The sequence below is a fragment of the Sapajus apella genome, unplaced genomic scaffold (genome assembly GCF_009761245.1).
Source record: "Sapajus apella isolate SASKATOON/1434 unplaced genomic scaffold, GSC_monkey_1.0 scaffold14, whole genome shotgun sequence".
Classification (NCBI taxonomy): domain Eukaryota; kingdom Metazoa; phylum Chordata; class Mammalia; order Primates; family Cebidae; genus Sapajus; species Sapajus apella.
The window spans coordinates 6,417,777-6,431,627 of record NW_022436954.1 but is presented as its reverse complement, the minus strand read 5'-3'; the positions used below and the strand labels follow the sequence as shown (position 1 = coordinate 6,431,627).

The 13,851-nt window shown below is 57.1% G+C and overlaps 1 protein-coding gene across 1 annotated transcript in view; it reads right to left on the bottom strand.

Moving 5' to 3' along the window:
- PYGM (glycogen phosphorylase, muscle associated) overlaps positions 1–10,390 on the bottom strand; it is a 15,466-nt gene extending 5,076 nt beyond the window's left edge. The window contains exons 1-17 of the mRNA XM_032282941.1: positions 9,741–10,390; positions 8,620–8,721; positions 8,455–8,533; positions 8,265–8,368; positions 7,797–7,928; positions 5,971–6,082; positions 5,802–5,884; positions 5,217–5,360; positions 4,776–4,868; positions 4,403–4,549; positions 4,043–4,206; positions 3,542–3,656; positions 2,819–2,920; positions 2,350–2,497; positions 2,037–2,095; positions 1,764–1,905; positions 827–1,034 (exon numbers count right to left, since the gene is read on the bottom strand). Of these exons, the coding sequence (XP_032138832.1) occupies positions 827–1,034; positions 1,764–1,905; positions 2,037–2,095; positions 2,350–2,497; positions 2,819–2,920; positions 3,542–3,656; positions 4,043–4,206; positions 4,403–4,549; positions 4,776–4,868; positions 5,217–5,360; positions 5,802–5,884; positions 5,971–6,082; positions 7,797–7,928; positions 8,265–8,368; positions 8,455–8,533; positions 8,620–8,721; positions 9,741–9,983 (2,177 nt within the window). The 5' untranslated portion in view covers positions 9,984–10,390. The remainder of the gene's footprint in view (positions 1–826; positions 1,035–1,763; positions 1,906–2,036; positions 2,096–2,349; positions 2,498–2,818; positions 2,921–3,541; positions 3,657–4,042; positions 4,207–4,402; positions 4,550–4,775; positions 4,869–5,216; positions 5,361–5,801; positions 5,885–5,970; positions 6,083–7,796; positions 7,929–8,264; positions 8,369–8,454; positions 8,534–8,619; positions 8,722–9,740) is intronic.
- Positions 10,391–13,851: the final 3,461 nt, after the last annotated feature.

Sequence of the window (13,851 nt, the reverse complement as noted above, 5' to 3'; positions counted from 1 at the left end):
TTGTTACCCAGGCTAGAGTGCAATGGCGCGATCTCGGCTCACCGCAACCTCCGCCTCCTGGGTTCAGGCAATTCTCCTGCCTCAGCCTCCCGAGTAGCTGGGATTACAGGCACGCGCCACCATGCCCAGCTAATTTTTTGTAGTTTTAGTAGAGATGGGGTTTCACCTGGTTGACCAGGATGGTCTCGATCTCTTGACCTCGTGATCCACCCGCCTCGGCCTCCCAAAGTGCTGGGATTACAAGCGTGAGCCACCGCGCCCGGCCCAACAATTTTTTTAAGTAATGCCAGGATAATGTCTCCTCTGCAGAACTGTTTCTGACCACAGGCCCCTTGTAACTACTGTGCTATTTCCCTTTTGGCCATGGCTTCCAGGGAGCAAGGATTTTTTTACTACCAATTCTCGAACAATATTATCTCTTAGGATTGATAGAATATTCTCTTCCTAGCTGGGTGTGGTGGCACACGCCTGTAATCCCAGCTACTTGGGAGGCTGAGGCAGGAGAATCGTTTGAACCCGGGAGGCAGAGGTTGCAGTGAGCCGAGATTGCACCACTGCACTCCAGCCTGGGCAACAGAGTGAGGCTCCATCTCAAAAAAAAAAATTCTCTTCCTTTTCCTTCAGTTCCGTGTTACTTCTTTCTTTTCCCATTTCATTAACCTTATTGGCTGTAAGCGCCCTCTAAAATTTTCCAGAATCCTGAGGCCATGACCAAGACCTTGCTGGGTCTGGACCAGTCTTTGCCGGCGTGCCTCTCGAGCCCAGCACCACCCTCCAGGGTTCACCACCCGTGAACCCTGAGCTTTGGAGCCCTGGACCCCCATACCCTTTCTGGTCGAGCTTTTCCACATCTTCCACCCGCATGCCAAAGATGAAGAAGTTCTCCTCTCCTGCCTCTTCTGCCATCTCCACGTTGGCCCCGTCCATGGTGCCAATGGTCAGAGCCCCGTTGACCATGAATTTCATGTTGCCAGTGCCTGAGGCCTCTGTGCCCGCAGTGGAGATCTGCTCAGAGAGGTCTGCAGCTGGGATCACTGTGTGGTGGCAGCAGGGGGACAAGTCAGCTCAGGGAAGAGCCCCACATCAGCTGGGGACTCTTGGATTAGGCTGGCCCCAGACATAGCTGGACTCAGAGTCCCCTGCACCTCCAACTCCCAGTCTTCACCAGCCAAGTCTCCCTCTCACACTGCGCCCCACTGCCCTTCACCTCTTGTAGATTCTTGACCATCTAGGTCCAACCTGGATTTCCCCACCTCTGTTGCAGATTTGAAGGTAATTTCACCCTGTACTGCCTGAAATTCCACCATTAGAGGGCATCCGCATGGGGTTTTTTTTTTTTTTTTTTTTTTTTTGACAGAGATTCACTCATTACCCAGGCTGGAGGGCAATGGTGTGATCTCGGCTCACTGCAGCCTTCACCTCCTGGGTTCCAGCGATTCTCCTGCTTCAGCCTCCTGAGTAGCTTAGACTACAGGCACCTGCCACCAGGCCTGGCTAATTTTTTGTATTTTTAGTACAGACGTATTTCACCATGTTGGCCAGGCTGGTCTCAAACTCCTGACCTCAGGTGATCCACCCTCCTCGGCCTCCCAAAATGCTGGGATTATAGGCATGAACCACCGTGTCTGGCCTCCTCATGGCTTAAGCCTTGGCCTCTCCAGATTCCTCTTCAAATATAAGTATCCCAGGAAGAAAGGACGGATGCCTCTTCCTAGGACTGAACTAGTCAGAGCCTCCCTAGGATCCCTGGTGGCAGCACCCACCTTTCTCAGCCAGTGAGACCCGGTAGTTCTCCAGGAAGATGACACGGAGGCGGTCACCCACTGCCGGGTCATGGTTCACCACATCCCCAATGGCTGTGATGAGTTTGATGATCATCTTGGCCATATGGTACCCAGGTGCAGCCTGAGAGGACACAGTCTGGGGTCAGCTCTACCGCCAGGCACCCCCACCCCCTATCCTACAACCCAGTTGGGCTGACCTCACCCTGGATACATCAAAGGACGGGAGCCCGGGACTGGAGCCTGGCTTCTCACCTTCCCTCCAATCATCACAGTCCGAGGCACAAAAAACTTATTGGGCTCTCGCTTGATGCCTGTGGAGAAACGAGAGGGATCAAGTGGGCCTGCTTTTCCCTCTGGGTAGTAGCTCCTGACAGAGGCTGGGTCGTGAGACAGTAGGCCTGACTTGGACAATCATGTGCTTTGTGACTGTCACTTCTCCCTTTCTGAGCCTCAGTTTGCCCATCTGTGAAATGGGGATAAAGGAGATGTTGCTTGGGCAGCATGTGCTATGCCGGCAGGAACACGGGGGAGCGCTGAGAGGCAGGGCAGAGCGGCCGCCACTCACGGTTGTACAGGGTGATGACGTGGAGGCAGTTGAGGAGCTGTCGTTTATATTCATGAATCCGCTTCACCTGGATGTCGAAGAGTGAGTTGGGGTTGATGTGGACTTTGTATTCCCTCTCTAGGTAGGCAGCAAACTTCAACTTGTTTTCCTGGAGGCAGAGACGGGGAAGGGCTCACCAACAGGCCACAGCCTCAGGAAATCCTACTGTCCACACTCCATTCACTCAGGCCCGGGAGGATGGATGCCAGGAGGCTCAATGGCTACTTCTGTCCACTCCTGCACCACGGCAGACATTGCTAATCAATGTCAGCACTATTCATGTGAGGTCAGATGATGCCTTCCCACCACAGACTCCAGGCAGCTTCCACCAACGGCCTGGGTGGTCAGGAGAGATGAACTCTATTTGCCACACCTGACCCAGATATCTGGCCCCTCCAGCACAGCTGTCCCACGTTGCAGCTCTCCCCACCTGCTTCACTTTGGCCACATCCCGGATGAAGGCTTCATCATCCACAAAGGACAGCAGTTTGCGCAGCTGGTCCAGATCGGAGATGAAGTCCTCACCAATGCGCTGTGGGAAGATGGCTCTCAGACAAGCCCATCCCTGTCCTTCCTCCTCCCAACACAGAAGGGGCCCTTTCCAGGTCAGCCAAGCCCCCTCCACCCAGCAGGCTGCTCTGGGAGCCCTCCCAGCCCCTCCTCCTCCAGCCTTCCAGCTGGGGCACAGGGCATCCATGGTTACCTTCCTCCCCTCCCGTCCTTGAGCTCTGAAGGCTGACGCCACCTGACCCCAGCAGTCCTTCCTGGCTTCCTGGCAAAGCTTTGCCTGACGCCAACACGACCTTGTGCCTTCCCTGCCAGATATATGCCCCTTCCAGGCTCACTTCAGATGACTGAAGCAAATAGAGTTCATCTCTCCTGCCCACCCATGGATGACTCCCTCCATTAGACTGCAACCTTTGCTGGGTTCACCTCCACAGCCAGGGCCTCCCTTAGCACATAGAGCAGCCTCATGCAAATAAGAGAAGAGTGTCCCTCCTTAAGTCGGATGTGAGGCTTGGGGAACTCAGTGCAGGAGGGATTTCAGCCCTGGGCTGGGAGTCCTGACACAGTGAACCACCTGCACAACTATACCCAGCTGATCCCTGCAGGGACCCATGTTGAACCTACTGGCCATACAATGGCCTCTCACCTCAGCAATGACCTCTGCCAGCCCAGGGTTACACAGAACCAGCCAGCGCCGAGGGGTGATGCCATTGGTCTTATTCTGGAACTTATGAGGCTCCAACTCATAGAAGTCTTTGAAGCTGCAGGATGAGGTTGGACGAGGGTCGCCACTCACCCCTGTAGGATGAAGGCCTCTGCCCTGGGGCCCCTACCCTGTCTTGCTGAAAGGGGTCTGGGGTGGGTAATGTGGACCTGGGGAAGGTGGGGGATGCTGTGTGTAAGAGGGGGTCATCTCAGGACAGGGCAGCACTGGAAGAGGCTGCCGTGCTTGTAAGAATGACGCCACCTGTGAATGCCGCCCGGGGCCAGAGACCATGAAGGACTAGAGACCATGAGTGGTCAGGCAGGGCGGTGAGGGGCGGGGTCTCTGTAAGACAGAGGGGTGGAATGGGTGGGGCCTCTGTGAGACAGAAGCGTGGATTGGGTGGGGCCTAGAGAGGGGCGGGGTCTGGAGAGCAAGGCTCACATGGTCTTCTTGAGGATCTCCGAGTGGATGCGCGCCACGCCATTGACAGCGTGCGAACCCGCGATGCACAGGTGTGCCATGTTGATGCGCTTCACTGCGCCCTCCTCCACCAGCGACATGCGACGCAGCCGGTCTATGTCCCCTGGGAATGTGGCGGCCACCCGCTGTGCCCAGAGAGCCCAGAGCTAGGACCAGATCCAGGAACCCCAGTCCCGAATTCCCAGTCCCACACCCCCAGAGCTCTGCCCAGAGCCCTCACTGCCCCAGAGTCTCAGGGCCCTGGCTGGGCGCCCCTACTCCCAGGCCCAGACTGGGTGTCCCCCCTCGTCCCCGCACCATCCCCCAAGCCTCCCAACTTACGTTGAGGAAGCGCTGGTTGATCTCGTAGATGATCTGGAGGTGCCGTGGCAGCAGCGTCTCCAAGAGGTGCACCGGCCAGCGCTCCAGGGCCTCGGGCAGCACCGTGTGGTTGGTGTAGGCACAGGTCCTCACTGTTACATCCCACGCCTGGCACACAGGGTGGGCAGTCAGGACGCCGACCTCAACCCAGTGGCCCTCCCCACACCCTATGCAGCCCAGCAGGCCCCCTGAACGCAGCGCCAGGTTTAGGACAGTCCCTCTTGCCTCAGGCTCCAATCTGTTCACTACACTCATATCCTCCCATGTCCCCAAACTGGGAAGGGAACCCTGAAGCGGAGAGTGTCAAATGAGGCAGAGGGGCCCTGAAACCCACCTTGTCCCAATCCAGCCGCTCCAGGTCCACCAGGATCCTCATCAGTTCGGGGATGGCCAGGGAGGGGTGGGTGTCATTGAGCTGGATGGCCACCTGGGATAGGCAGAGGAGTCAGTCTGAGCACCAAACCACATACCATGCTATGGTCACTGTCCTTTGCCACTTCGGAACCCCCCAGAGAGCCCAGCGCAGTTCCGTGACTGGGCTGAGGGCAGAGGCAGGCAGACGCTCATGGGGGTGGGAGGAGTGGGGTGGCGGGAGTGGGGTAGGAGGAGGAGGGAAGCCGAGGTTATGAGCCTGTGGATTGACCTGCGCAAGTGACCCTCCCACACTCCCAGCCTCCACTCCTTTATCTGTTACATGGAGCAGTCAGGCTGAGGCTGGAGGGAGAGGCCCGGCACACACTGTCCGGCAAAGAGGCGCCCTCAACGAGCATAGTACCTTGTCCGGGAAGGCATCAAAGTTCGTGCGCACGGGATCACGGCAGCCAAACTTGGAGGACTTGAAGCGACGGATGATGTCCTGGAGGGTGGCGGCCACCACGAAATACTCCTGCTTCAGCCGCAGCTCCTTCCCCTCAAAGAACTGGGGACAGCGCGAGGCAATGTGAGTCAAGGCGACAGGGGCGTGGCCTAAAGCCGCGGTGGGTGTGGCCAGAAGGGACTCCCACCCACACCAGGACCCCTGAGCCCTGAGCCGGGACCCCTTTCTGGGACCCAGGGAATTTTCCTCCCCCAAGAAGTAGTGGCAAGAGACAGTGTCAGGAAGAGGGGCACAAGAACCGAGAGTATTGTGGGTGTCGCCTTGGGACAGCTCCTCCAAAGTGCCCTTCGCTAACCCACTTCCCTCAGGACTCAGGTGTCCTTGTGCTCAAAAGGCTTAAGATGGGGGCACAGGATGCACAAGGCCAGCAGTATGCCCTGGGTGTGAGTAGGGCTCCAGCAAGTGCCCTCCCCAGTTCTTCCCAACCCCCGCTCCCAGGACTCAAGCTTTCAGCACCCCCCCACCACCCAGAGACTGACGCACATTATCATTGGGGTACAGGACACGAGAGATGTTCTCCGCCAGATTTCGGTCCAGCACAGCCTGGATGTAGCCACCGACGTTAACTGAGAGACGAGAGTGGGGAGAGGGTAAGGCCTGGGGGGGCAGGGCTGGCGGGCAGGCTGGGGCTACTACCAGGGGATGAACTCACAGTCCTTGAGGTTGAAGTCATTGGGAGCCTTGGCAGACCAGAGGCGCATGGTGTTGACGACATTGTTGCGATAGCCAGGCACGGGTGTATCATAGGGCATGGCCAGTACCACCTGTGGGGGGCAATCCTGTCAGGAGCTGACCGGCCTTGGCATCTGCCTCCCTCCCCTCAGGGCTGGCACTCAAGGCTTTGTCCCTGCACTCTGCAGACCCCGGCTCTTGTCCCAACGCTAGCATTGACTAGTTGCGTAACCATGAGCAAACCCCATAGCCTCTCTGGACCTCATCTAGAGAGAAAACACCCTCAACACCTCCCCAACACCAATAAGCCCTACTCGGGCAGAGGGTGGTGAGGAGACTGGAAGGAGGCGGTGACAAGCCCGGAGCCCAGTAGGGGCTCTGTTGGTGACCACTCTGCAGCAGTGGGGGCTGGGCTAGCCAGCCTGGCCTGAGCAAAAGCTAGAGGACACTATGGACTCAGGAGAGGACTGGGGAACCCAGGGCCAGGCTGAAGGGGTCACAGAGGTCAAGTCCATCCAAAGACCTCAGGCCTGGTTGACCACATGGCTACTTCTCAGTGACTAATGCCAACCTGCCTTCCATAACTAGCAAACATCACTAACTGTCTGCTCTCACGGTGCCAGGGGTACGTCCACCTCCAAGGGAGCCCTTTTAAGGGGCATCACCTTCCCTCCCTACACTCAGTCACCTTGATTGGAGCAGAGTGGGAGCTGACACACAGAGAAGGAAGGGACAGGTCCCTGAGCACACAGCAGGCTGGCAGCACCAGAGGGAGCCAGGTCTCCTGCCTTCCAGCCACAGCCACTTGTGCCAGCTGCAACATGCACCTGGCATGGACTGCCAGCAGCCCCCACTGGGCCTTGGCCTGGCTGACAGCAAATGCTCAGTTCTGAAAGCCTACTGGTTTATCTGCAGCCCCTCTGGGGACTGATGACCTGAAGCTTCAGCAGGAAGATTGCCTGAACTGGGATTTGGTGTTTGTTTGTTTGTTTGTTTGTTTGTTTTTGAGATGGAGCCTCACTCTGTTGCCCAGGCTGGAGTGCAGTGACATGATCTCAGTTCACTGCAAACTTCGTCTCCCAGATTCATGTGATTCTCCGGCCTCAGCCTCCCGAGTAGCTGGGAGTTTTGGTCAGGCTGGTCTCAACTCCCGACCTCAGGTGATCCACCCACCTCAGCCTCCCAAACTGCTGGGATTACAGGCGTGAGCCATGCCCTCAGTCTATTTTGTGTGTGTGTGTGTGTGTGTGTGTGTGTGTGTGTGTGTGTGTGTGTAGCGATAGGGCCTCTCTATGTTGCCCGGGTTGGTCTTGAACTCGTGAACTCAAGCCATCCTTGCACCTTGACCTCCCAAAGTGCTAGGATTATGGGCATGAACCACCGTGTCCAGCTTTCGTTTGCCTTTAGGATCCCTCTAACTCGCTGTGTGATGAGTGAATTCCTCTCGAAAGGCTTGAATTTTCTCCTGCTCTGGGCTGCTGCTGTTGGGATGTATGGGGCAGACTCAAGTCGCCAAGATGATCCTTTGATAAATCTCCTGGTGTGGAGTGGAGCCAGGTCGTGCAGAGACACTGGGGGAACGGGGCAGCCTCTCTCTCCTTCCAGGCTCTGCACTTAGGCTGGGTCCCCTGTGTCCCTGTCTGTAGTCTCTCCTGGCTTCAGCTGTGTGACTTTGAGTAAGTCACTTAAGCTCTCTGAGCCTCAGCATCCTCAGTTGTAAAATACATTGGGTCGTGCTTCCTATATAGGCTTCCTTCTCCTCCCTCCCCTTCTCTGGGCTACCCCGACCCCCAGCTTCATCCTCACCTGTGTGTCTACCCACTTGGCACCCTGGCTGGTGTGCTCCACGTGGCCGTAGAAGTGCACAGGCAGCGTGAACTCGGGTCGGGCCTTCTCCCAGGGGTTGCCATAGCGAAGCCAGTCATCGGCCTCCTCCATCTGAGCCCAAGGCAGGTCGGGCAGAAAGGCGGGCAGTGTCAATGCAGGCACTCACGCCACAGTGCACGGTGGGGCGGGGCAGGGGCCGCAGCCCGGGCACCCTACACCAAGTATGAGGAGCTCTGAGGTGGGCCCCTGGTCTGTTGGGCTCTCCAGCAGGACACGAACCACCTGTTCCAGGGGCACCGGCTGGCTTTGGGTCGGGGGTTGGGAAGCAGCAAGGATGCTTTCTGCAGAGCTTGGGGGGCTGTTTTGGACCTATGCAGAGATGATAAACAAGTGGGGGTCTTCCCCATCCCAACTAGACCCCACAAGGTTAGAGCCGACGCTGCTCACCTGCCAGCCCCCGGAGATCTTCTGGTTAAAAATCCCAAACTCATAGCGAATACCGTAGCCATAAGCAGCCAGGCCCAGTGTTGCCATGGAGTCCAGAAAGCAGGCTGGGGGTGTGCAGGGAGGTGGGTGTCAGGGACCCAGCACAGAGGACCCCATCTGCCCATCCACACTCACGGCCCTGCTCACTTACCTGCCAGCCGGCCCAGGCCCCCGTTGCCGAGCCCTGCATCCTCCTCAATTTCCTCCAGCTCCTCCATGTCCAGGCCCAGCTGGAGGGGTGAGGGTGGCAGTGGTCAGGGCCAAGTGTCGGCAGGGGAACCCCCAGTCCCCATAAATCGCCCCACCCCCCACACACCTGGTAGGTGGCCTCGTCACAGGCATTCTCTAAGGCCAGGTTCACCATGGTGTTCTGCAGTGTCCGTCCCATGTAGAACTCCAAAGACAGGTAGTAGATCCTCTGCCCAGAGAGATGGACAGGCAGGGAATGGGGTCAGGGCCACACGCCAACACTCAGCCGGGCCCAGCCACACATGGACCTCTGGCCCGCCTGCCTTGCTCCCAAGCCCCAGCTGTCCTATCCCTGCTGCCAGTTTGTTTCTCCCTGTCTCAGGCTTTGGGGCCGAACAGGTGAGGTCCTGGTCCCAGCATTCCTCTGGCTTTGGACAAATCACTCTCTTTGGCCTCAGTTTCCCCATCTGGGAAATGGCGTTGGCCATACCCACTTCAGGGACTAAGGTGCCAGGAGGGTGGGAACCCCTTCCCTTGTACCCAACACCCAGCAGGGCATCAGGATGTGCAGAAGCATCTCTAAGAGCTCCCCAGGAGGACAAGGCCAAAGCCCAGAGATAAAGTCATTTGCTCAAGGTCACACAGAGGCTAGACACTGTCATCTCCCACCCTTGCACTGCCCAGTTCCCCTTGGCCCTCAAGCCTCAGTCCCAAGGAGACCCAGAGACACCAGAAACTAGGATGCTGCCAGTGCCTGGTCTCCTGGTCCTGGTTTCCTGGGTCCCCTCCCAGCCCTGCCTGCCTGTCCCTCCCCCACCACCCACCGTGGGGTATCAGGTTGCTGACATTTACCAGTGACCCCGCCAGACACTTGATCTCTGCCGCCCCAGCTGCCCCAGCGCCGCCTGCTGTACAGGCATACCATGCACGCAGCCAACAACTGACAGGTCCTTCCACCAGGGCCCAACCCAGGCCACAGGCGCCATCCTGCCCACCAGCAGCCCCTCCAACCTTCTCCGAGTGGGCACTGACCCTTTACGGCCAGCCCACCTGCTCTGAGTTCCCTGACCCCCACCCCCACACCAGGTTTCTCCCTCAGGTTGTCCCAGCACCCTTTGTGCCTGGCACCTCTGGATTCTCCAACCCCAGGAACCTAGAGTGGCGAGGGGTGGCCACTTAAATCCGGATCCCCAGCTCCCTGGCAGTGCCTCCAGCCCATTCCTCTGCCCAGTGTGTCCCTAGCAGCACCTTGGGGTCCTTCTCATAGTAGTGCTGCTGCGTGCGGATCCAGCGCCCCACGAGGTGGTCGCGCACGGTATGGGCCAGTGCAAAGTAGTAGTCTCGTGGGGTGGCCACATTGCGGTCCTTGACGAGTGTGAAATGCAGGTGCCGGTTGAAGTTCTTTTTCAGCTCAGTCACGTTCTCCACGCCGGCCAGGCCACGCACACTGATTTGCTTTCTCTTCTCGTGGTCTGACAGGGGCCGGGACATGGCTGCAGGAGGGCAGGCCGGACTGGACTGACGGTCGGTCGGTCGCAGGGATGGTGGCCTCAGCACTGCCTCCAGCCAGGGAGTGGAGCTCCCCAGCCTTGAGGGGATTTAAAGCCTGGCTCTGGGCAGCATGCCCCGCCTCCCCTGCAATGGGAGGGTCTTGGCCTGGCAGCTCAGGGAGCTATTTTGAGGGCAAGGGGAGGAGAGGGGAGGGGAGGGAGAGATGAGCTCCACTTGGACCGCCAAGACTGGCCCAACTTGCTCACAGGCCTGTGCTGAGCCACTTCCTCCAGGTCTTGCACACAGAAGGGTCTTCTGTCCCTTGTCCCTGCCTTGTGCAGGGTTGGAGACAAGATGGAGCAGACAGTGCTGGATTAGGGAGCTGTCTGTCCAGGCCGGACCAGGATAGGAGCATGTGTTGTGGCAAAAGGTGCAGGCGGCGGTGCAGGAGCCAAGCCTGTGCCCTGATGGAAGAGGTGCAACTAGCAGAGGCCACTGGATGTCTTCGAGAAAGGGACCCACGACCCTGCATATGAGGGGTGGTGTGAAGGAGGGAGGTTGTGTGAGGCAGGGCCACAGCCCTCGCTCCACCCCCACCGAAGCTGAGCGGCTCTGGGCTCCCCCTGTTGCTGTCCCTCAAGGAGCTCTGAATGACCTTTTGGAGAGGGATGGTCAGGTTACAGGCCGGTGTTGGCAGGAGGCCATTAGCCTGCAGCACGGGGCCCTGGGAATTGTAGTCCCTGGGAGAAACTGAGGCATTCCCCACCCCTCATCCTATTGGTTAATGACAGTGAGTTCTCCCTGTGATTTGACTGCTTAGGAAGTAATTGGAGGCCTTCTCTCGGGGCCACACCCCGGGCAGGGATTTTGTGAAAGAGCTCAGTGACCTATCCTGTAAAATGGGTGCCTCATCTGTACCTCAGGCACCTCACCCCATTTGCGTGCGTGATCCTACAGTTTCAGGACCTTCCCTGGAGGCTGCGGCTATCACCCCACTCACTGCTGTGTCCTGGCCCCAGCACTGACTTGCTGTGTGACCTCAGGCTGGTTGCTTTACTTTCCTGAGCTTTGGATTCCTTCATCAAATTTAGACTCTCCAATGAGAAAAACAATACCTGCCTCTCAGCTGCTGCCTCCTCATCTTGTGGGGGCAGGCTCTGGATCCTGCTGTTCTTTAATCGAAAGGAAGCCAGGACCTGCTGCTAGTTCAAAGGCTGTCTGGGCCTCCTGAGTGGTGGGCCGTTGGAGGGGAAGAGCTGGGTGTTCTGTTCTGAGGGCCAAGGAAGCAGGTCAGAAGCCCAGACAGCTGCAGGGTGGTACTGCGAGCCTGATTCGGGGAAGGCCAAGCTGTTTCTGAGGACCTTTTTTTTTTTTTTGAGATGGAGTTTCGCTCTTGTCGCCTAGGCTAGAGTGCAATGGCATGATCTTGGCTCACTGCAACCTCTACCTTCTGGGTTCAAGCAATTCTGCCCCAGCCTCCAGAGTAGCTGGAATTACAGGCACCTGCCACCAATCCCAGCTAATTTTTGTATTTTTAGTAGAGACGGGGTTTCACCCTGTTGAACCAGGCTGGTCTCAAACTCCTGACCTCAGATGATTTCTACTTGGAAACGTGGCACCACAGAAGACAGTGCGGCCGTGCCTTTTGAGGGCAGTGGTAAAGCAGGGCTTGGGATTTGGGAGACCTCTGTAGGACTTGCAGTTTTGCCCACATACTAAGCTAGTGATTCCAGGGCTGGGTTTGCCATGGCTCAGAAAGTGATCGGAGGCTGGCCTTGGGGACTCACGCCTATAATCCCAGCACGTTGGGAGGTCGAGGTGGGCAGGTCGCCTGAGGTCAGGAAATTGAGACCAGCCTGGTCAAGATGGCAAAACCCTGTCTCTACTAAAAATATAAAAATTAGCCAGGAGCGGTGGCCCATGCCTATAATCCCAGCTACTTGGGAGGCTGAGGCAGGAGACTCGCTTGAACCCAGGAGGCAGGGGATGCAGTGAGCCAAGATCAGACCACTGCACCCAAGGCCTGGGCAACAGGGTGAGTCTCTGTCTCAAAAAAAAAAGAAAAAAGATCCGGTAATATAAAAATCAAAAAGGAAAAAAGAAAAACAATGCTGGCAGTTCTCTGGTCTCTCCCCCATTCACAGCTTGCGCCCAGCCTCGGCTCCTGGGCCTCATCCCCATCCTCCACCGAGTGCAGCTTGGCCCAGCATCCAAGGTTCTTCACAGCCTGCACTCCCTCGGAGGGTTGCTGTGAGTAGAACTGAGACTTCTTGGCAGTCACTGCCAGGCAGACAGTAGCTTGTTAACCATACTGTCACCTCACAGCCCAACTGTGGCAGCATGCTTTGGCCACACACTCCTTTGCATTGACCACCATTTTCCTGCCAGACTCTATGTACCTGCCACTGAAGACCCGATCCCCATAGACCATCCACACACATCTTACGGGCAGGGGAGGCCAAGCTCATTCCATCTTTTCCCAGCTACCCCTCCCCTTTTGCACCCAGGGCACTTGCTGTCTCAGGAAACATTTTTACTGGGAAACTTTTTTTTAACTTTCTCCAACTACCTTTCCTGTGGCTTCTTTCAGTCTTTTGTCATGCCATCACTCCCCACTGTTTCCAGGCTTTGTCCCGGGGTGACACTGCATGCCCCAGCCAGGCATGATCAAACCTGGGCGGCATGATCTCATCTGTCTCCCCATTACCTCCACCCCCTCCGTGTTGTGTATGCAGGTTTACTTTAATGAGCCCTGAAGCACATTTTTCCAACCTGAACCGTTGTTTATGTCTAAGTTTCTAACTAGAAACCTGGCCTCCTTCCTTGGACCAATCCTGGATTTCTCCAGAGCCCTTGGCTGAGCCTCAGTAACAAAGCCCTGAGGCTGACCTTTCCCCACTGGCATTCCTCCTGCCAGGCCTTGAGGGGGTGGGGACAGTGCTACTGCAGCAGCAGCAGAAAAACAGGGTGGGAGGAGGGGCACACACGTCACAACACAATGGGGTAAAAGGCTTGTTTTCCTGCCCCAGGTGTCTTCAGACAGGTGGGGAGGCCTTTCTCTCTCTGATTCTGCCAGAGGCAGGTGCTTGCCACCATTGTGACAGCCAAGCCTTCCTGCTGTCTCTTCCATTTCAGGGCCTCCAGCATCTTGGAGACTGATGCCTTAGTCAGCCACTTCCACTCTCCAAAACCTTAACAAAAGCTGACGGCAGGGAGCAGAGAGGGAGGGAGCACAGGAATGGAGCTGGCCTCGGGGGAGAAGCAGAGGAGATAGCTGGGCTGTGGTTAAGTCATTTATTGATTTTATTTCTAAAACCCACATAGCGCCACTTTGCCGCTTCCAGAGCTTCAAAGAGCTAATTAACCGCCCAATGAGCCCACCAGGGAAACCAAGCTTGTGGGGGAAGTGATGAGGTGAAGCCAAGGTCAAAGAGGGTAGCCAGGCCCCAGGCCCTGCCCCTATTCTGTCAATTAAGGACAAAGGCAAAAAAGATGTCCTCATTTCTTCTGGTAAGCTGAAGTTTAGGGCTTGGCTGGGGAAATGCGCTGAGCCTGCCTTGCCTGAGGGCTCCGCAAGCCCAACAGACCCATAGCAAAGCACAGGCCTCTGGGATGGGGACCAGACACCCCAGTAAATAGCAGTAGCCAGCCCCAGCTCACATCTGGAAAGCAGCCCAGACCACAGGTGCTGGCCCCAGCAGCCAGGTGCTGGGGGGAGCCCACTTTCTGTCCCTCGGCTGCCCTGAAGGAAGGAGAGGCAGGTGGAATCAGGGCCACTCTAAGGCACCTCTCCCCAGGAGAGAACCCCACTACCTGGTGAAGACTCCAGGTGGATTTCTCTGGGAACTCTAATAGGCACTACGCACTT